This window comes from Quercus suber, unplaced genomic scaffold (assembly GCF_002906115.3).
Source record: "Quercus suber isolate HL8 unplaced genomic scaffold, Cork oak 2.0 scaffold_5, whole genome shotgun sequence".
Classification (NCBI taxonomy): domain Eukaryota; kingdom Viridiplantae; phylum Streptophyta; class Magnoliopsida; order Fagales; family Fagaceae; genus Quercus; species Quercus suber.
This window is the reverse complement of record NW_027069471.1, coordinates 148,493-170,488: the sequence shown is the minus strand read 5'-3', so window position 1 is coordinate 170,488 and position 21,996 is coordinate 148,493. Positions and strand designations below refer to the sequence as shown.

The 21,996-nt window shown below is 33.2% G+C and overlaps 1 protein-coding gene across 1 annotated transcript; it reads left to right on the top strand.

Moving 5' to 3' along the window:
- The first annotated feature begins 2,026 nt into the window (after positions 1 to 2,026).
- On the top strand, positions 2,027 to 5,745 carry LOC111986077 (proteasome subunit alpha type-7). Its single transcript, XM_024017712.2, is given in 4 exon segments — positions 2,027 to 2,330; positions 3,686 to 3,816; positions 3,819 to 4,099; positions 5,400 to 5,745. Coding segments are annotated over 4 exon segments (750 nt in total). The 5' UTR covers positions 2,027 to 2,157; the 3' UTR covers positions 5,565 to 5,745.
- The last annotated feature ends 16,251 nt before the right edge of the window (positions 5,746 to 21,996 follow it).

The following is a 21,996-nucleotide window of genomic DNA, read 5'->3' as shown; positions in this document are numbered from 1 at the left end:
CAATCATAACACGTGTCTAAAAATGGACACATATTATGATCGTAGCAGATCCAGTGCATTGAAGACACTGGATAGAAGCTGCGCCAAACTTGAAGTGGTCAAAAAATCTTGAACCCCAAATTGGATTGGGATGAGCTTGGGCCAAGCCCACCTTTCAGGATTGGGTTGAGCTTAGGATTTCTTTGGAGCTAATCCAATTTATTGCATTTGGGTTGACATAATTAAAGAAACAAACTGAAGTACCAAACCCCCACCCCAAGTAGTGAACCCGTTATATATATATATGGAGCTGACCACTCATGGATTGTGGGTTTGTTGGATTAGTTCACAAATTGTGAGTGGCCTGCTCCATACATTGGGCTCACAAACACTAACCCAAAGAAGAAAGGTTTTTTTTTTTCTTTTATTTTCAGGGAACAAAGAAGAAAGGTTAATTGTGCTTTATTTCCTCAATCATGTTGTAATTTCAATATCTTCCTAAACATTAAAACTAAACAAAGTTCTCCTTAACTATTAGTAGTAATAAACACTTTAATCCCTTCTCTTAGGGTATCCGTTAAATTTGATGGAAAATTTTTAGGATTTTCGTTAAATTTGACAAAAATGGTAAAAACAATGAGGAAAATGCTTATTACCAATAATTAGAAAAACTCTATAATTAATCTAATTGGTAAAGTCTCTTATCGTCGAATAGGAGATCTACTAACAATAAAAAGCAATCATTTTGAAGTGGATACCATAAATTAAAATTATAACACATACATTAATAATAATAATAATAATAAGAGATATGAGTTTGAAATACTAGTGTATTTATTAATGTGGGCGGGTCGAAGAATTTACACCCAAGCCTGAGGCCCAAATGCATGGAGAATTTCGTGGAGTGGAATAGGCCAAACCCTACTTAAAATAAGGTCTAAATGTATGGAAGATCCCATGGAGTAGAATGAGACGGGACCACCTATTTAAGAAGCAAAGGGAATCCCTACGGGTTGTTCCTGCGAAATTGACAATACGCTACATCTCACGAAGCCTTATCTGAGGTAATGAACGTAGATAATCCACCTTGTTCCCAAATATAACCTTGGGAAATCCTCCCAACAAATAAAGATAACAGAGATCTTTACTTCCGCATTAATAAAGGGGTCTCTACCTAACCTCTGCTGCATTAAATATGTCTGAGATAACTTAAACAATGCAAACACCTCCAAAAATTTTGTTTCAGGATAAGAAAGGGGGGAACCTAATAAAGAAGAAGGGAATCTTAGAGAATTCGGTTGGGAACAGGACAGTTGGGAGGATAGGGTAGAGAATATGTCTATAAAAAGGGGGGGGGGGGGGAGGACTGGCAAATGGTGGGCTATCAAAAAAAGAGAGGGAAGAGAGAGAGAGAGAGAGAGAGGAAGGAGAAAGTAAATCTTGTCTTTGGTAATCCAATATTGTGGGAAAGAGTGGTTTGTTCCTTTGTAATGAGCATGCCTCAATGTGAATGTAATATTGTTCTATAAATCAATTGTTTGAGTTTCCCATTGTGGAGTCTTCCCTTTATATTTTCATTAAATAAATTGTGTTTGTCAATCACCCTAAGATCCATTTAGTGCTTTTTTTTCTTTTTCTTATTGTGGTTTTTGGCCCCCATAATTAACAAAAAATGGTAAAATATTATTTTGGTTTCTAAATTTTATAAAAAAAAAAAACAAATTTCATCCTTAAACTTTAATTAGATTATTTTTCATCATTTAACTATAGAAAATATTTCACTTTTTTTATTTTTTCATCCTTGAACTATTGAAAAAAAATTATTTTTTGTCACTACCGTCTCTATAAATTATTGGGAAGATAGTTTTTTTACAAAATTTAAGAATGAAAAAATAATAATATTTTTATAAAATTTAGAAACGAAAAGCAAACTTTTAATAAAGTTGAGCACATAAATAATATTTTACCTTTTAAAAATAAAGAAGTTTTTAAACTCAACCAAACGATACCGTTTGAGTAGCGAACGCCTGGAATAAAGTCGCTCTCAGAGAGTGCCTTGTCTCAAAAGAAATTGTTTAGTTTATTTTTCCCTCTCTCACAAGTCAGATCGCACGCTGAAAAAAGCAAAAGCAAAAACAGAGCTAAAGAAGAAGAAGAAGAAGAAGTAGAGAGAGAGAGATGGCTCGGTACGATCGTGCAATAACAGTGTTCTCACCGGACGGCCATTTGTTCCAGGTTGAGTACGCCCTCGAAGCCGTCCGCAAAGGAAACGCCGCCGTCGGAGTCCGTGGCTTAGACGCCGTCGTTCTCGGCGTCGAAAAGAAATCCACTCCTAAACTCCAAGACTCCAGGTACTCTCTCTCTCTAGCAAGTAGTGATTCCAAAATCACTTTTAAAAATTTGGGTGCTTTTGGATTTAGTTTGTTATGGTTAACTCCATATGGGTTTTGTTGCTTAGTGTTGTTTATTTTTGTTCACAGTGAGTGTCAAAGCCTAGAAAAAAAAAATGAGATTTTTTGAAATCTAAAGATACCCAGATGGTTTTTATTGACCTAGAGTGTATTAAGTTGATTAAGGATGCAGAGTTTGAAATTTGGAGAGGTGGGAAGAATTTAAAGGCTATGAGCTAAGTAGGATTAAAATAGAGCACATGGAATGTAAGTTTCGTAAAATTATGAACAAATGTGAGGGGTTTGTAACAGTTGATGATCAAGAGATACCCAACAGCGAGAGCTTTTAGGATGTGAGGAAGAGTGAATGAAATGCATAAGGAGTATTGTGTGATTGTGGAATGCCCATTGATTGAAATTGAAAGGGAAAATATAATGCGACTGCTATGATATTAGCTATGCTTTGTGGTACTAAATGTTGGACTGTTTTTGTTTTTTGTTTTTGATAAGTCTAAATGTTGGACTGTTAAGAAGTAATAAAATGAATGCAACTGAAATAAGAATGTTAAGATGGATAAGTTGCAATATAAGGAAAGATAGTTTTTGATACGAGGAAATTTGCTTAATAATAAGGGTGGCCCTTATTGATAAAAAAGATGAGGGAGAGTTGTTTGAAATGGTTTGCTCATATGCAAGTGAAAGTGATTAATGCCCTACTGAGGAAGAGTGAGTTGATTCAAGTCAAATGAACGAAATATGGTAGAAGAAGACTTAAAAGAACATCAGCAGAAGTAGTAAAATAGGCATGCAAATTAAAAAAGAAACTAAGAATATGATTTCGGATAGAATAGAATGAAAAAAAAGATACATGTGGTTGACCCTGATTACTATATTGAGGATTGATAGCCAACTCAAAAATTTTGAGGTGAAGACTTGGTTTTTGTTGTTGTTGGATTGAGTTTGCTATTTACGGCAAAAAGCTAAACGACACCTTAGCTTTCTATCTTAATTATTGATGTTGTTTTTGTTGGATTTTATTATTGCCTTGTATATTAAGAGCTGCGTGTATTATTACATCGTCTTGTTCCTTAACCAATGAGCTATAGCTCAAATGTTACTTCCTTCTCCCACAAGAATTGGTGGATAGTTAGTTTGTGGGTTCAAAACCCACTTGGTGCATGTTTATTAGTTTATATGACCAATCAAAAGTAAAATAGAATTACATCATCTATTTACTGCTTCCGTTCACATTACCCTCATTTAGTATACTTGCCAGTTTTGTGCGCTTCATCTTTTTTTGCTGCTTCTGTTCTCAGATCGGTTAAGAAGATTGTGTTGTTGGATAATCACATTGCGCTAGCATGTGCTGGGTTGAAAGCGGATGCTCGTGTCTTAATAAATCGGGCACGCATTGAATGTCAGAGCCATAGGCTTACAGTTGAGGATCCTGCACCGTTGAATATATAACACGGCACATTGCAGGCCTGCAGCAGAAGTATACACAAAGTGGGGGTGTAAGACCATTTGGGCTTTCAACTTTGATTGCAGGTTTTGACCCGTACACTGGCACACCATCTCTTTATCAGACAGATCCATCGGGAACATTTCAGGCATGGAAAGCCAATGCGACGGGGAGAAACTCAAATTCAATGAGGGAGTTTTTGGAAAAGAATTATAAAGAAACTTCTGGACAAGAAACTGTCAAGTTGGCAATTCGTGCTTTGCTTGAAGTAAGTTACACTTGGTCTTGTGTTTGTGTGCTTGCGTGTGAATCTCTGTCTGTATATGCCATTGTTTTGTTATTCTGGACTTATTAATGTTTTATATATTCAGACCACCAGAACAGAACTGGTCTCTATCAAAATTGCAGGTTTTGGACTAATGTTGCATGCACTATGCTCACAATTCAGTCCATTCATGTGAGATGCTTTAAATTAGGATCTCTGCAACCTACAATACTTTACCCTTTTACTTGAACATAGTGTAATTTGGCTGTGGATATTCAAAACAAAAATTGTGGAAATTATATGAGGCACCTTGTTGAATAACTGGATCTGAGTTTTATCTCTAAAAAAAAAAAACAAAATTATTAATTTAAATAGGCCTATAAACTTTTGAATTAAAAACCATGCTAAATTGTATGTGCTGAGCAATTACACCTTTTGGTTTGTACGTTGACTAACATAAATTGAGCTACTAAATTATTGTGGAGTAGTCCATTCATATAGCATATCCAGTAATTTTGATGCCCCTTGTCCTCAATATTTTCTAGTTGGCTAAAGCCTAAATGATCAAGTCATATCATGATACATTTATCAAAAGTCTTTTACAACTAATCACTGGCTTGTAGCTATGTAGACAAAAAAATTTAATTTTTTATTTTCCAGTTCACATCTTTATGTATTAAAGTCACATTTATCATTGCAGTGCTTAGATAAAGTATTTCTACATTTTATTTGTGGATTGAAATGAGCTATTACAATTGGCCAGATGTTGTAGTGCATAAAAGTGGTTATTTAGTCTCATAAGGATGAATGCACCCCAACATGTATTGTTCTATGTTTTTCAAGTGTTTTTTGCATTTCTTTCTTGTCAGAAAAGAGAGTGTTATTGAAATGGATTAATAGAAGTAAGTAATATGGAGAACCGCTAAAACAAGTAATGAAACAAGCCAGAAGACAAGAATAGCTAAGCACACATAACTTCCCCTTAATGGGCTGCTTGTGCATTAGTTATGGTTGATCGACCTATCACCCCTCCCCAAAAAAAAAAGCCCAAAAAGGTGTGATTCCTGATCAACCTAACCAAAACTCAAATCGGATTCTTGCAATATAAATAGTAATCCAACCCAGTCTTGGTTTCTTGGTGGTCAAGCTGAAACCTTATACAGCTAGAGTGCATTGTCATGGAGGAACAAATTTGACATATATCATGACTGGGTAGTGATTTATTTTGATCTTTCTTTTACTGGAGTTTAGTTTTAATTGGTGTTTTTTTACCCGTTGTATGTTTTATGATTTTATCTATTAGGTTGTTGAGAGCGGAGGGAAGAACATTGAAATTGCTGTGATGACAAAAGAGCATGGGCTGCACCAACTCGAGGAAGCTGAAATTGATGCCATTGTTGCTGAAATTGAAGCAGAAAAGGCAGCAGCAGAGGCTGCAAAGAAGGCCCCTGCAACAAAGGAAACCTAGTTCTATTTCAACTGCACTTTCTTAGTCAATTTAATTTTTTGCCATTGAACATCAGTGTTTCATGTAACTTTAGCATCCACACTGAGTTCAATGAGGACCTGGTTTCAATACTTTTCTTTTCAAACCATCTGTTTTCTTTTATTTATTCTGAAATTGCTGATAGTCATCTTTCAGTACCGTATATGTTGGTTTTTGTTATTTGCAGGCTGTTGTTCATAGTCAAACTTTGAAGAAATAGGTATGCCAAGATGGAAATCAGATACCTATAAGAAAGGATCTAATTGGTCTCTGCTATTTTTTCTCATACTTTTTGTTTGGTAAGATGCTGTAAGTTCTCAATGAGATCTTTGATACTGTCCTAGAAAGATTCATGATTTTTACAAAAAATAAAAATAAAAATAAAAATCTTGTTTAGTTACATACTTATTTTTGGAAAGAAGCTATTCAAGAATTCCACACATTTTGTGCTGTCCTAATCGTAATTAATCTTGTTGTTGAGAAGGTGTTAGCTGCTTTAAAATTCAATACTAGGTAGACACCCAAATTAAGTTTGTCCACAAGAATTTTGACCCAATAATTCAGTGTTTAGTCATAATCACTGGCCTTAAGTCCTTCAAAATTTCTTAAGTAGACTAATTATCAACTTTTCATTGGATAAGGTGCAAAAGAGTCAATTTGGATTTTTTTTTTTTTAATTTTATTTTGCAACAATCTGTTTTAACATCAAAATCGAGGTTGAGATGGCCCAAATTGGCTTGTATGCTCTTAATTGAAGTGCTTGACAATGCTATATTGGGCTCGGCAAGGTGAACTTTGTTGAGCCTGCTTATTATATATTCTTGCTTCGTAGTCGCGTTTAATGTTGCAAGTTGTTTCTTTCCTTTTCTTCATAAGGTGGACTCGTAAGGAACTTTGTGGTCAGTAATCAGTATTGATCCATGATTTCCATCAAGTTCCTTTTTTGGTAGTTATGGGGGAAGGAAGATTTCAATTATGTTATAAATTAGATTAGGCAATACCAATTCTCTTGACTATTCTTTGTTTTTTAGAGACTTTAAAATTAGAAGTTGATTTTTAAAAAATAAAAAATAGAATTTGATTAAGCATAAGAATTACATTTTTTTTTTAATATATTGGTTAGAGGGACCTGTGTCCATTCCTCCAAGTTATTGAATAATTTCTCCTATTTTAACCAGTGACTCTCTACTGTTATACTTTGAGATTATTGTTCAGTGAGAGTAACATATAGCTTGTTAGTATACTTTGTAGTGGATTGGTATTGTTTTTATTTTTTGGACATATTCATCATATATTATTACCCATTCCATCTCTAAGACTAAGAAGCACCAAAAATAGTATAACGGTGTCGTGAGTGTGACTACTCGTTACCGCGTAAAGCTGTCTTGTTAGATTTGTAGAATACCTAATTATGACTTCCAAAATAACATGATGTTTGTAGGGTTAGGATGTGTGACCCAATCTCAAAAACAATAAATTTTTAGAGTGTGGATGATAGAGCTAGGTTGACTGTGGAGCTTATGACGGTTGATCACAACGTCTCAGTATAAACCAGCATAAAAATACACGTAAAAATCAAGTAAGTTCAAGTCCGAAGAGACTTATGATAAATTGAAAACAAGTTACAATTCTTAAGGTTACAGTAAGACCTCTCTTTTCTCTTTTTCCTTCTTTCTTCTTTTCTTTTTTTTTTCCTCCCTTCTATTAGGAGCCCTTCTTCTTTATACAGTATCCTCCTCCATCATCCCCATCGTCCACTTGTTCTTCATCTGACTCCCTACTTGAGTGCATGTCATGTCATGTATCTCCCTCAGCTTTTTGTGAGTGGCGATAGCTGAAGTTATACTGTTCAGGGGTCTTCTCCACATAAATGCGGCTAGAAAAGTTGATACGGTGGTGGCAGCTTTTCCTTTTAGATATTTCTCCATTTCTCTTATCTCCAAGCGTGTCCAAAGTTTATCTAGATTGCTAAAATCACTAGTAAACTTATTCGAACCCCCTAGATATTTATATGACCAAGAATCTTTACATCCGAGGATAATGATCTCTTCGGAACACTGATGCTCTCTTTGGACGGAGTTTCTTCGTCCCCATGTATCTTTCTTTCACGCGAAGTACCCCTCGACAACTTTAGCCTCTTCGGACATACAATAACCTTCACATTGGACTTTAGGCTCACTATATATGGTTGGGCTTTTCCCCTCACAATGTTAATGACAAACAAATTTTCAATAGAAGATTGTGGCACAAAAGTGAGGGAAAATTAAAACAATTTCTAAAGAACGTTCTTCAAAGTTCGAGTCACAATTTAGCAATTCTGACTGGCTGGGCACTGTATCAGGTAGTGTTTTGCTGTAAAGTTCAGAAACAATTGAAAATAACTGGTCTCAAGTCTTCACCTGCTGCCTGTAATTAAGCATGTGTTCTGGACCACATACAAGACAATGATATTGTTGACTTGCTGAAATATACACAGCCATCTAATTCCAACCACTTCCAAAAACTTCTAAGGAAAGCAAGTTATTGAAAATTGGGCAAATTCTAAGTTATTGAAAATTTGGGCAAATTCTTATGCAGCTGTACTTCAGATTCTTCAATAAAATTCAAGCATTTTGTTGTGTTAGTCAATGTAATACAAAGCGTGTTATTTTCCTCCTAATACAATTTTTTTATCTGAGATAGATCTACGTGTATGTATGTGAAACTTTCTTTGAAACTTGAATACTAGCCCTTGCCCCCCACACACGTAGTGGTCTCCAAAAACGATTAAATTCAACCACGTAGTGCATTAAATAATGCAATTATATAGATGATTGAATTATATTGAGTAACTTAAGATACAAAACAAAGAAACGGCATCTAAGTTTTATTCTTAACGTTTCTAAAAAAAGAAAAAAAGAAAAAAGCTTTAACCTTGAAAATTCTCCTAGGAGGCTACACATGCTACATGGATTTGACTGCATAGTTAATCCTAAATAAACTAATAGCACAGTTAAGACTTTTTTTTAAGAACTCATCATAATTAAAGGGCAATCAACCACCGTGACATATGTTTGTTGCTTCAATTATTCTGCAAGAATCATAAGCTTGTGGAATCATTTTGTTGTAATTCTGTACTTGATTATGTTGAAATCTTTATGCAACTAATGATTAAAAACTTGAATTTTGTCTTTGCACCGTATCCTCAAAACAAAACCAATGGATGGACTGAATTTTGTGCTGCCCAATCTTGTAAGGTTTGTCTGCTCCTGAGGTATCTCCTAGGAGGCTACACATGCTACATGGATTTGACTGCATAGTTAATCCTAAATAAACTAATAGCACAGTTAAGACTTTTTTTTAAGAACTCATCATAATTAAAGGGCAATCAACCACCGTGACATATGTTTGTTGCTTCAATTATTCTGCAAGAATCATAAGCTTGTGGAATCATTTTGTTGTAATTCTGTACTTGATTATGTTGAAATCTTTATGCAACTAATGATTAAAAACTTGAATTTTGTCTTTGCACCGTATCCTCAAAACAAAACCAATGGATGGACTGAATTTTGTGCTGCCCAATCTTGTAAGGTTTGTCTGCTCCTGAGGTAAAAGTCCTCCATATGCGAATCCTGTATATCTCTTTTGAAATTTTTTGGCACACAGAAAATGTTTTTGCATGTAGAAGTCTAATGCATCATGATGAGCATGCAATCTTTTTTTATTGAAAATCATTCAAACATAGATTTTCTTGCCTCTTTAACTTGCCAACTTCTCTTCGAGAAACATATTTGCCCCTGTGAAGTTGCCGTTGGACATTCTTTTTTTTTTTTGTTTTTTTTTTTCTTTATTCCTTTGGATGGGTCATTTTGGACCTCAAACCTTGTATTCTTCTTGACATTAACATATCAATGTCGCATAATTGTTGTTAGAGAACATTAATTACATGCGCAAATTAAAGTTGGAATTTCAACAAGAGACAGCTTCAGTTGCCCATTTTGAAACATAGATAACAAAATGTTGAAAACATCAAAATTTGAAAGGGCAGTTGGTGGTGAGTATGTATCTTGATTCACACTTTGGCATTAATTTTCCAATGCTGCAACAGCGTCGGTTTGGAAGTTTTGTTTGAATTAAAATCTTTAGTCAGAGATTTATAATTGTACAACTTTACCAATAAATCATCTTAATTAAAAAGTTAATTAACATTTGACAATTAGATTACAAAAAAGGGTTAAAGTAACTCTAAAAACAACCATTTGCACACTTAATTTTACAACTTGCTGATTTGTGCAACCCACTACTTTACATTACCCATTTTCAATTGCAAAAGTCCGCAAATTGTGAAATTTAAATATGAAAATAGTTGTGTCTGTAGCCATAGACTGACTAGACTGACTGTTCACAACGTGTGAATTTGACAAATACCTAATAGCCCATGTATTAGAGAGGTCCACCCCCATGAAACCGAGGCATGAGCATGAGATGATCACTGTTATCACAGTTTAGACTCTAGTCTCTTCCAAACTTTTTCTTTTTCTTTTTCTTATCTTGTAATGTAAAGTTATCTACATTATGTGATATGATGTTTCATACAAATTGACTCGTACCTCACAACTTAGAACTTAGAACTAAACTCCTGACAAAACAATAAACACCCCTGGACGGTTCAAATTTGGTGTCAGAATCCCATCATGACCCCATTGAAAAACATCCATTTATCTACATTAAATAATCCACCTTATATTTGCCCAAAAAAAAAAAAAGAATTCAAATTCAAATTCAAATGCCTACTCTTTCTCTCATATATTGATCAATTATAAAAGTAAAATCTTTTGCATCCTATACTTTGTGATAAATTATCATTGAAATAATATTATTTTCACATAACTCATTACTTGTATTATCTTTATTACGTAGTAATTATAATATGTGACTTCAAAAGACCCTAAACAAAAATTATGTCATTAAACTTATTTTATTATGATGATGCTGGAATAGTGGAAGATGTTGGGCAGGTAGGGATATTTAAGAATAAAGTTAGGTAATAGAAGGGGTTCAGGTTAGTGAGAGAATGAGGCCTCCAATAAATTTATCTAAGAAAATTAGAAAGAGAGAGAGAGTGTGTGTGAGAGAGGTTAAAGCATAGTGAAAGGGACATAGAGTTGACCCATATGAAGGGGAAAGACTTAGGGATCCATCACAATCACCAAAGCAACTACCACCGAACAACATGAGCATCCATGGATCTCTGCCACATACTTCTCAATCCTATCCTTCCCCCCATCTTCTAACATAAACATGGCTTTGTGCTTATCTCTCCCTCTCTCTCTCTTAATTAACAAAAATGAGCGCTAGATCCAAGAAACAAGTGAAGAAAATCTATTTCATTAAAATTCGTCACTAGGCTCGAATTTTTGTAACAAATCTTAACTAATAGTTTGTTATTTGGTTTTCATTTGAGATTCTGAACTCATCACTAATTTCACTTTTTTATCAATCACTAATAATTTGTGTTTGTCGCATAGAATATATTTGTTGTGTTTATGATATTTTCATCAATGAATAGGACTTAATCCCACCAAACCCTATTAACTTTTCCAACCAGCTAATCTTTCACTATCCTGCACATTGTGCGTACCCCTTGGGTACCATCCTCTCACTCATTGTACACCAATATTATCATCATCATCATTGTATTATTTGTATACTAACTACAAATATAATACTAGTGAGATCCCAATACAGACGTCTACTAGTTGTTAGTATGAAAATAGTTTTGTCCTACTTCATGCTTTCAGCAATTCGTCACCTCTTTTTTTAATGTTTTTAATTTCAGTACTCACTCACTAGTCACTCTTCACCATTGCTATACGGTAGGTCTTATCGGATAAGAGAGGTGGATGTGAAATATTATTTCTTAAACTATATGTTAAAAAAAATTTCAAAAGATTTAGTCAAAAGTAGTACAAATCATTTTTACAAGGTCGGTACTTCATGTCATGCCCTCGATCAATATGAGAAAATTCAGGGTCCGTTTGGTTTGTGTTTTCAAACAACATTTTTTAGTTTTTAAACAGCATTTTACGCATTTCAACACATTTTTTCACTCACACGTATTTCAAAAAACTATAAACAACAATTTTTAGACTACTGTACCAAACACCCTCTCAACTTCTCAAAACTTTTAAGCTTGCCTTTTTTTAGAAGTAAAAGTTGGAAGGGATTCGACGCGTAAATTAAGAATCCTATTGATGGAAAATTCAACACAATCAATGAGTTGAGCTATCTTTAATCACCGAAAAATTTATATTTTAATTAACTTTCGCTCTTTTCTCTATTTTTCAACGTAGATTAGACCCAATCCATACTTCTTTAATGAATGCCTAAGGACACCTATTAACATATTCCGTAAATTTAAACACTAGGAAAGGGCTTCCATTGAAAATTTAGTGTTGCTCACTACGCTATACTTAGCCAAATTAGCAAAGCCTATAGGAGAGGGACAGGGCAGTAGTGTTCATCTAAGTCACCAAAATTGACCCAACACCAAAATATTGGGACCTTTTAATATTGTGTTTAGCCGTAAAGGGAAGTTGAGCACTGGACCATTTTCTCTGTGGAACACTGTACCTAATTAGGCTAATTATAACCATTATCAGCTTCTTACTTACCCAAAACAATAAGACATTACTATTGTGGGGCCCATAGGCCTGATAGCCTCGGCCCATCATGTAGCAGGCCCAAGGCCCATGCCGAGGAGTACAAGCTATTTTGGACTAAAGAGGGGGAAAGCCTATTTTCCCAATCCACGCCGAGGACTATCTTATCCTCGGCCTGACAAAGGTGATTTTGGGGAGAGGCTAACCCCAAAGTAAGCTGTCACTCTCGCATTTAATGCACTCAACTAACCCCCCTAACCGCATTAATGGGGAGGTAACCCCTTGGCAGGATAACGTTGATTAGAGTGAACCACTTGAGTACCGTTAAGGCCTCTGATGGGACGGACGACCAGAAGAAAGGCAAATAGATGATCAACAGATGGAAGCAGGAGATAGGAAGATGAAAACTATAAAAGAAAAGCTAGTGAAGCAAAAAGAGAGGGGGAAAAAAAAGAAAGAACATTAAGGCCTCTTCGGCCACAGGCCGAGGAGCATCCTCCCATGTGTAAAGAAACTCTTAGCATTTTTTATTAGAAAAGTTCATGCATGGTGATCGACGGCCAGCACCTAAACCTGTCAACCCACTCTCTATAAATTTATTGTTTGGGCTTATTGGGCTGAAAACCCATCACTCAGGGTCAATCCAAATTGAGTCCCTACAATTGGCGCCGTCTGTGGGGAGGATTAGGGTGCTGGCCGGTGCACCAGGTAAGTGTTCTAAGTTCTAAGTATTCGTTTTACAGTAGGTTGAAAAAGATAAGAGTTCTAAGTTCTAAGTATTCGTTTTACAGTAGGTTGAAAAAGATAAGTGTTCTAAGTTCTAAGTATTCGTTTTACAGTAGGTTGAAAAAGATAAGAATTCTAAGTTCTAAGTATTCGTTTTACAGTAAGTTAAAAAAAAAAAAAAAAAGGAAGAAAAAAAAATATANCCATCTAATTCCAACCACTTCCAAAAACTTCTAAGGAAAGCAAGTTATTGAAAATTGGGCAAATTCGTAAGTTATTGAAAATTTGGGCAAATTCTTATGCAGCTGTACTTCAGATTCGTCAATAAAATTCAAGCATTTTGTTGTGTTAGTCAATGTAATACAAAGCGTGTTATTTTCCCCCTAATACAATTTTTTTATCTGAGATAGATCTACGTGTATGTATGTATGTGAAACTTGAATACTAGCCCTTGCCCCCCACACAGGTAGTAGTCTCCAAAGACGATTAAATTCAACCACGTAGTGTATTAAATAATGCAATTATATAGATGATTGAATTATATTGAGTAACTTAAGATACAAAACAAAGAAACGGCATCTAAGTTTTATCCTTAACGCTTCTAAAAAAAAGAAAAAAAGAAAAAAAGAAAAAAGCTTTAACCTTGAAAATTCTCCTAGGAGGCTACACATGCTACATGGATTTGACTGCATAGTTAATCCTAAATAAACTAATAGCACAGTTAAGACTTTTTTTTAAGAACTCATCATAATTAAAGGGCAATCAACCACCGTGACATATGTTTGTTGCTTCAATTATTCTGCAAGAATCATAAGCTTGTGGAATCATTTTGTTGTAATTCTGTACTTGATTATGTTGAAATCTTTATGCAACTAATGATTAAAAACTTGAATTTTGTCTTTGCACCGTATCCTCAAAACAAAACCAATGGATGGACTGAATTTTGTGCTGCCCAATCTTGTAAGGTTTGTCTGCTCCTGAGGTAGAAGTCCTCCATATGCGAATCCTGTATATCTCTTTTGAAATTTTTTGGCACACAGAAAATGTTTTTGCATGTAGAAGTCTAATGCATCATGATGAGCATGCAATCTTTTTTAATTGAAAATCATTCAAACATAGATTTTCTTGCCTCTTTAACTTGCCAACTTCTCTTCGAGAAACATATTTGCCCCTGTGAAGTTGCTGTTGGACATTCTTTTTTTTTTTTTTTCTTTATTCCTTTGGATGGGTCATTTTGGACCTCAAACCTTGTATTCTTCTTGACAGTAACATATCAATGTCGCATAATTGTTGTTAGAGAACATTAATTACATGCGCAAATTAAAGTTGGAATTTCAACAAGAGACAGCTTCAGTTGCCCATTTTGAAACATAGATAACAAAATGTTGAAAACATCAAAATTTGAAAAGGCAGTTGGTGGTGAGTATGTATCTTGATTCACACTTTGGCATTAATTTTCCAATGCTAACAGCGTCGGTTTGGAATTTTTGTTTGAATTAAAATCTTTAGTAAGAGATTTATAATTGTACAACTTTACCAATAAATCATCTTAATTAAAAAGTTAATTAACATTTGACAATTATATTACAAAAAAGGGTTAAAATAACTCTAAAAACAATCATTTGCATACTCAATTTTACAACTTGCTGATTTGTGCGACCCACTACTTTACATTACCCATTTTCAATTGCAAAAGTCCGCAAATTGTGAAATTTAAATATGAAAATAGTTGTGTCTGTAGCCATAGACTGACTAGACTGACTGTTCACAACGTGTGAATTTGACAAATACCTAAAAGCCCATGTATTAGAGAGGTCCACCCCCATGAAACCGAGGCATGAGCATGAGATGATCACTGTTATCACAGTTTAGACTTTAGTCTCTTCCAAACTTTTTCTTTTTCTTTTTCTTATCTTGTAATGTAAAGTTATCTACATTATGTGATATGATGTTTCATACAAATTGACTCGTACCTCACAACTTAGAACTTAGAACTAAACTCCTGACAAAACAATAAACACCCCTGGACGGTTCAAATTTGGTGTCAGAATCCCATCATGACCCCATTGAAAAACATCCATTTATCTACATTAAATAATCCACCTTATATTTGCCCAAAAAAAAGAAAAAAAAGAAAGTTCAAATTCAAATTCAAATGCCTACTCTTTCTCTCATATATTGATCAATTATAAAAGTAAAATCTTTTGCATCCTATACTTTGTGATAAATTATCATTGAAATAATATTATTTTCACATAACTCATTACTTGTATTATCTTTATTACGTAGTAATTATAATATGTGACTTCAAAAGACCCTAAACAAAAATTATGTCATTAAACTTATTTTATTATGATGATGCTGGAATAGTGGAAGATGTTGGGCAGGTAGGGATATTTAAGAATAAAGTTAGGTTATAGAAGGGGTTCAGGTTAGTGAGAGAATGAGGCCTCCAATAAATTTATCTAAGAAAAATTAGAAAGAGAGAGAGAGTGTGTGTGTGTGTGAGAGAGAGGTTAAGCATAGTGAAAGGGACATAGAGTTGACCCATATGAAGGGGAAAGACTTAGGGATCCATCACAATCACCAAAGCAACTACCACCGAACAACATGAGCATCCATGGATCTCTGCCACATACTTCTCAATCCTATCCTTCCCCCCTATCTTCTAACATAAACATGGCTTTGTGCTTATCTCTCCCTCTCTCTCTTAATTAACAAAAATTAGCGCTACATTTACAATATTTTTGTAACAAATCTTAACTAACAGTTTGTTATTTGATTTTCATTTGAGATTCTGAACTCATCACTAATTTCACTTTTTTATCAATCACTAATAGTTTGTGTTTGTCGCATAGAATATATTTGTTGTGTTTATGATATTTTCATCAATGAATAGTACGTAATCCCACCAAACCCTATTAACTTTTCCAACCAGCTAATCTTTCACTATCCTGAACATTGTGCGTACCCCTTGGGTACCATCCTCTCACTCATTGTACACCATTATTATCATCATCGTCATTGTATTATTTGTATACTAACTACAAATATAATACTAGTGAGATCCCAATACAGACGTCTACTAGTTGTTAGTATGAAAATAGTTTTGTCCTACTTCATGCTTTCAGCAATTCGTCACCTCTTTTTTTAATGTTTTTAATTTCAGTACTCACTCACTAGTCACTCTTCACCATTGCTATACGGTAGGTCTTATCAGATAAAAAAGGTGGATGTGAAATATTATTTCTTAAACTATATGTTAAAAAAATTTCAAAAGATTTAGTCAAAAGTAATACAAATCATTTTTACAAGGTCGGTACTTCATGTCCTGCCCTCGATCAATATGAGAAAATTCAGCTTCTCAAAACTTTTAAGCTTGCCTTTTTTTAGAAGTAAAAGTTGGAAGGGATTCGACGCGTAAATTAAGAATCCTATTGATGGAAAATTCAACGCAATCAATGAGTTGAGCTATCTTTAATCACCGAAAAATTTATATTTTAATTAACTGTCGCTCTTTTCTCTATTTTTCAATGTAGATTAGACCCAATCCATACTTCTTTTATGAATGCCTAAGGACACCTATTAACATATTCCGTAAATTTAAACACTAGGAAAGGGCTTCCATTGAAAATTTAGTGTTGCTCACTACGCTATACTTAGCCAAATTAGCAAAGCCTATAGGAGAGGGACAGGGCAGTAGTGTTCATCTAAGTCACCAAAATTGACCCAACACCACAATATTGGGACCTTTTAATATTGTGTTTAGCCGTAAAGGGGAGTTGAGCACTGGACCATTTTCTCTGTGGAACACTGTACCTAATTAGGCTAATTATAACCATTATCAGCTTCTTACTTACCCAAAACAATAAGACATTACCATCATTTATCAGTTGCTTCTTCTTCGTAGTTTTTCACATTATAAAAAATGAAAGTCATCATCTTTTCATTTTCTTTATATGAGAAAACTACAAATCATAATTTTAAGTTCGGGTGATTTTGATTTTGCTCTTTTAAAGCTTAAAATTTTTTATTTGGTCCCTCGATATTATCTTTCGTTTTGATCGAAAGACCTTCTGTAAATGTCTGTACTGATGTGTCCATTAAATGACACAAAAATCTGTCATGTATACTAGTTAGACGATTGGACCAATCAGATCTTGACACGTCAATTAAATATGTCGAGACAATAAAATATTATTTAAAAAAAACTTCAAAAATTAAAATAAATTCTTTAAAATATTTTTAATTTTTTTTTTTCTATTTTTTAGACTAAAAAACTTGTTTGGCAACCCAAAATAGACAAAAAACAAAAACTATTTTCAAAACTCAAGTTGTGAAGGAAACTGAAAATATGCAATGATGCAAAATGCTGTTTTCAATTTTTAATTTTCAAAAGTTAATGAAAATACGCATTTAATTTAATGATCTGTTTCATTTAATGAGTTAGCATTAAAGTTTATGTAGGGTTAGGATTTGTGGCTCAAGACCAAAACAATAAATTTGTAAAATGTGGATGATAGAGCTAGGTTGACTGTGGAGCTCACAACGGTTGATCACAACATCCAAGTATAAACCAGCATAAAAATACACGTAAAGATCAAATAAGCTCAAGTCCGAAGAGACTTATGATAAATTGAATACTGGTTACAATTCTTAGGGCTACAGTAAAATCTCTCTTTTTGCTTTTCCCCTCTCTTTATTAGGAGCTCTTCTTCTTTATAGCATCCTCCCCCATCATCCCCATCCTTCACTTGTTCTTCATTTAGGTCCCTACTTGAGTGCATGTCATGTCATGTATCTTCCTCAGTTTTTTGTGAGTGGCGGTAGTTGAGGTTATACTGTTCAGGGGTATTCTCCAAATAAATGCGGTCAGAAAAGTTGCTGTAGTGCATTTAATACGGTGGTGGCAGCTTTTCCTTTTAGATATTTCTCCACTCTTCTTATCTCCAGACGTATCCAAAGCTTATCTAGACTGCTGAAGTCATTAGTAAACTCATTCGAACCCCCCAGATATTTATATGACCAAGAATCTTTACATCCGAAGAGAATGATCTCTTCGGAACACTGATACTCTCTTCGGACGGATCTTCTTCGTTCCCAAGTATCCTTCTTTCGTGCGAAGTACCCCTCAACAATTTTAGCTTCTTCGGACATACAATAACCTTCACATTGGGTTTTAGGCCCACTACGTATGGTTGGACTTTTCCTCCCACAGTTTATATTCTAGTAACAACATATTTTAGTATTTTCTATTTTTTTTCTTCAAAAAATTATTTTTTTTATTTCAACTAACCAAACATGTTTTTTATTTCAAAAATATAAGAAAATTGTTTTTTCTTTATATGTCCAAAAACAAGTTTTTGAAAATAAAAAATAAAAGATGTTACCAAATATAACCCAAATTTCTCTCTCATCTCTTCTGATCTGTTCCTCTATCACTCATCTGGGTATAACATTGATATAATAATAAATTTGATAAAAGTCTCAATTTTCATAGGTCATAATGACCCAAATGTGATCTTCATGCATAAAAATATGAACTCTTGGTATTATCGACTGACTGTCACTCTGCATTTTGAGTGGCATAGCTTTAGGTCCAACTGACAAGAAACTCAGCAAATGACAGTAATTCCACGCTGCAGCTATCTTATACTAACCTTATTTTGAGGAGAAAAAGACATTAACAACAGTGCCCACATGTTTTATAGATTCACATTTTGACAAAATCACCATATTCACTCCTATCTTTGACAATTGTGTCATTTAGAGTTAACATATACCAAATATTGAGACAACTTTGTGTTTTTCTTCTTCTTCTTTTCAGTTTTCTTTTTCCCACAAATATTGAGACAACATATTATGAAAACGATGTTAGTAGTGGGGTTGAATGTAAGTAAAGTAATGTTGCTAACTAGGCGCTAATTCAAACTCTGATTTGTAATTTTTAATCGTCTATTGGATGTGTTAGAGAACTTGCCCACCTTATATAAGGCAGCAAACGTTTGTAATAGATATATTTCTATTTAGCCTAATACATTAGCCATTTTAACTCCCAACAAAAAACTAATATTGCACTAATCACAATTTATTTCTTTAACATATTATAATTAAAAAAAATGTTGTGGAACAAATTATATTCCTAACATTATTTATTAAGATATATTAATATATTTTGAGAGAAAAGGTATTATCAAACATTAATGTCATAAAATTGAAAAAGTGCAAAAATGTCGCTATTCATCAAAATGGCTAATATACAAGCAAACTGTGTTATAAATTGAACATTGTCAAATTAAAAGGACCAAAACTATACAACTAAACCGTATTCACAAATCTGAACATTGTCAAGTTGGTAGGCTAACCCTTTTTTTCTTCTTTTAGTTTACGTTTAATTATGGTACTATAGTACGAGAATCTAAGGTCCCATTTAGCTTTCATGGGATGGGGTCACACTCATTTATTCTGGCAAATATCAACTTTGTCATAATTAAAATTTTGAAAGCTGTTTTGCAAATTTATAGTGTTAGATTTTTTTTTTTTTTTTTGAGAGAGAGAGAGAGAGATAGTATATAGTGTTAGATTAAATAACTTTTCTCGGTTCAAACTAGCTCTATGGGTAAAATTTATTGTCTTCCAATAAGAGATTTAGGATCTAATTCCATACCAACCAAAAAGAAATCTATTGGTTTCTTAGTTTGATAAATAAATAAACAATCAATATGAAGCGAATTCCATCCATTCAAATCCTATTATATTGAAAAAAAAAAATTAAGACTAATTATATGTAACACATTCTTACTTTTCACATATTTCAATAAGTTTTCTAAGTCTTTATCAAAAAAAAAAAAAAAAAAGTTTTCTAAGTCCCTTTTTTTCATTTCAATTTTTTAACTTCCATTTGTTTTCAATAAGGTCATTTTGTCGTCCTTCATCCAATTCGCATAAGTTCACCAAATCGTCTTTTTAAAAAAGTTTTCTTTAAATAAAAAAATTACTAAAATTAGCAACAAAATTGGATGGAACTAGACGTATATGGCTAAATTGAAATTGTTTTAAAGTTAAAGGACTAATATATATACCCTATTAATTCCCTGTTTGGATTTCATCAATTTGCTTACTAAAATATTCACACTCAAATTCTTAAACTCTCTAAAATATCCTTATTTTTAGTTAAATAATTTTAAATTTAAAAACACAAACTAGTTAAAAGAGTAATTTACGATTTTTTTTTAAAATTTAAAATTTATGCTTTTCCTTCTCTTCTCCAATTTGAATTACCAATTTTTATTTTAAATTCTAAATTTCAAGCCTTTATCAACTCCCACATAAAGAAAGATCTATTTTATCTGACTTTTAAATATTATTAAAAAATATTCACAATAATTTTATATATTATTTAGGCAAATAAGAAAAACTTCATTATACGTGCAAAGTGCCATTGATAGGGCTAATATATATAGGAGTATATATATATAAGAAATTTAAATGATTGAATCGAAAACATGTTAAATTTAAAAGGTATAAGTTGAAATTTAAAAAAAATAATAATAATAACCTCTCTTTCTTTCACAACCATGTCACACACTATAGCTCTTCCACACTCGGTTGTTGAGGTTGAAGCTGTACTAGCTATGAAAGCCATAGAATTTGCTTTGGAGATTGGTATTACTTTTGCAGTCCTCGAAGGTGATTAGAGTTGGTGATGAAATCTTCTTCAAGTTGGGAAGAAGATAAGAAGGAAAGAGAGAGTTGTATGTATCAGTATCAATGTGTATGTAATTAAAGGGTGGGGCCCAATAGGCTGCGACAGTGACTGGTGAGGGACCCATAGCCGCAACAACGCACGTGATCCTACGTCGGACGGCTGCCAACTACCGCCCAAAAAGAGAGGAGTTGGTGGCGTTTGGGATAGAGACATGCTTCCAAGCTCTATCTATGATCTTCTATCCAAATTTTGAGGTCCCCTCTTTTCTTAAACAATTACAACCCAAATTTTAATTCTTCTTATTATTATTATTAAGTTATTACCATAATTCCATTCATATTAGAAAAAATATATATATTATACTTGGTTTGTAAGCACAAACTTCAAATAGTTAGTATATGTGATTTTTTATAAGATTGGGAAGTGGGAACTATGAATTGAACAATGGGGCCATTGACCCAATAACAATTTTAAAGTTTGGATATTTAATAATAATAAAATTGTACTTTGTCTCTTAAAATCTAGTTGTTTGTTACTTGAGACCCAAAGTAAAAAAAAAAAAAGTTTTGAGACTTTGATATCTTAGTGTTGCCATGTTATTGTATAGCTCTCTACCTAAACAATTCGTTTGGGTGTTTTTCTTTTTACTTAAAACATTAGAAAAACAATGGACATGTTATAGAATAGGATAAATTAGAATTTTGTTTCTTGAAATTTGAATTAAAAATTTGATATTGGTCCTTCAAATTTGATAAGGTGGTCATTTAAATTTCAAAAAGGAATAATTTAGCCCCACCATTTATGGGGTCAACCAATTTAGGTTAATTGAATATGAGGTTGGTTGGATTTTAATCCCTCAAATTTCAATTTTTTAACTTCCATTTGTTTCCAATAAGGTCATTTTGTCGTCCTTCATCCAATTCGCATAAGTTCACCAAATCGTCTTTTTAAAAAAGTTTTCTTTAAATAAAAAATTACTAAAACTAACAACAAAATTGAATGTAACTAGACGTATATGGCTAAATTGAAATTGTTTTAAAGTTAAAGGACTAATATATATATATCCTATTAATAACAGGATTCCCTGTTTGGATTTCATCAGTTTGCTTATTAAAATATTTATACTCAAATTCTTAAACTCTCTAAAATACCATTTTTTTTAGTTAAATAATTTTAAATTTAAAAACACAAACTAGTTAAAAGAGTAATTTTTTTTTTTTAAGTTTTAAATTTATGCTTTTCCTTTTCTTCTCCAATTTGAATTACCAATTTTTATTTTAAATTCTAAATTTCAAGCCTTTATCAACTCCCACGTAGAGAAAAATCTATTCTATCTGAC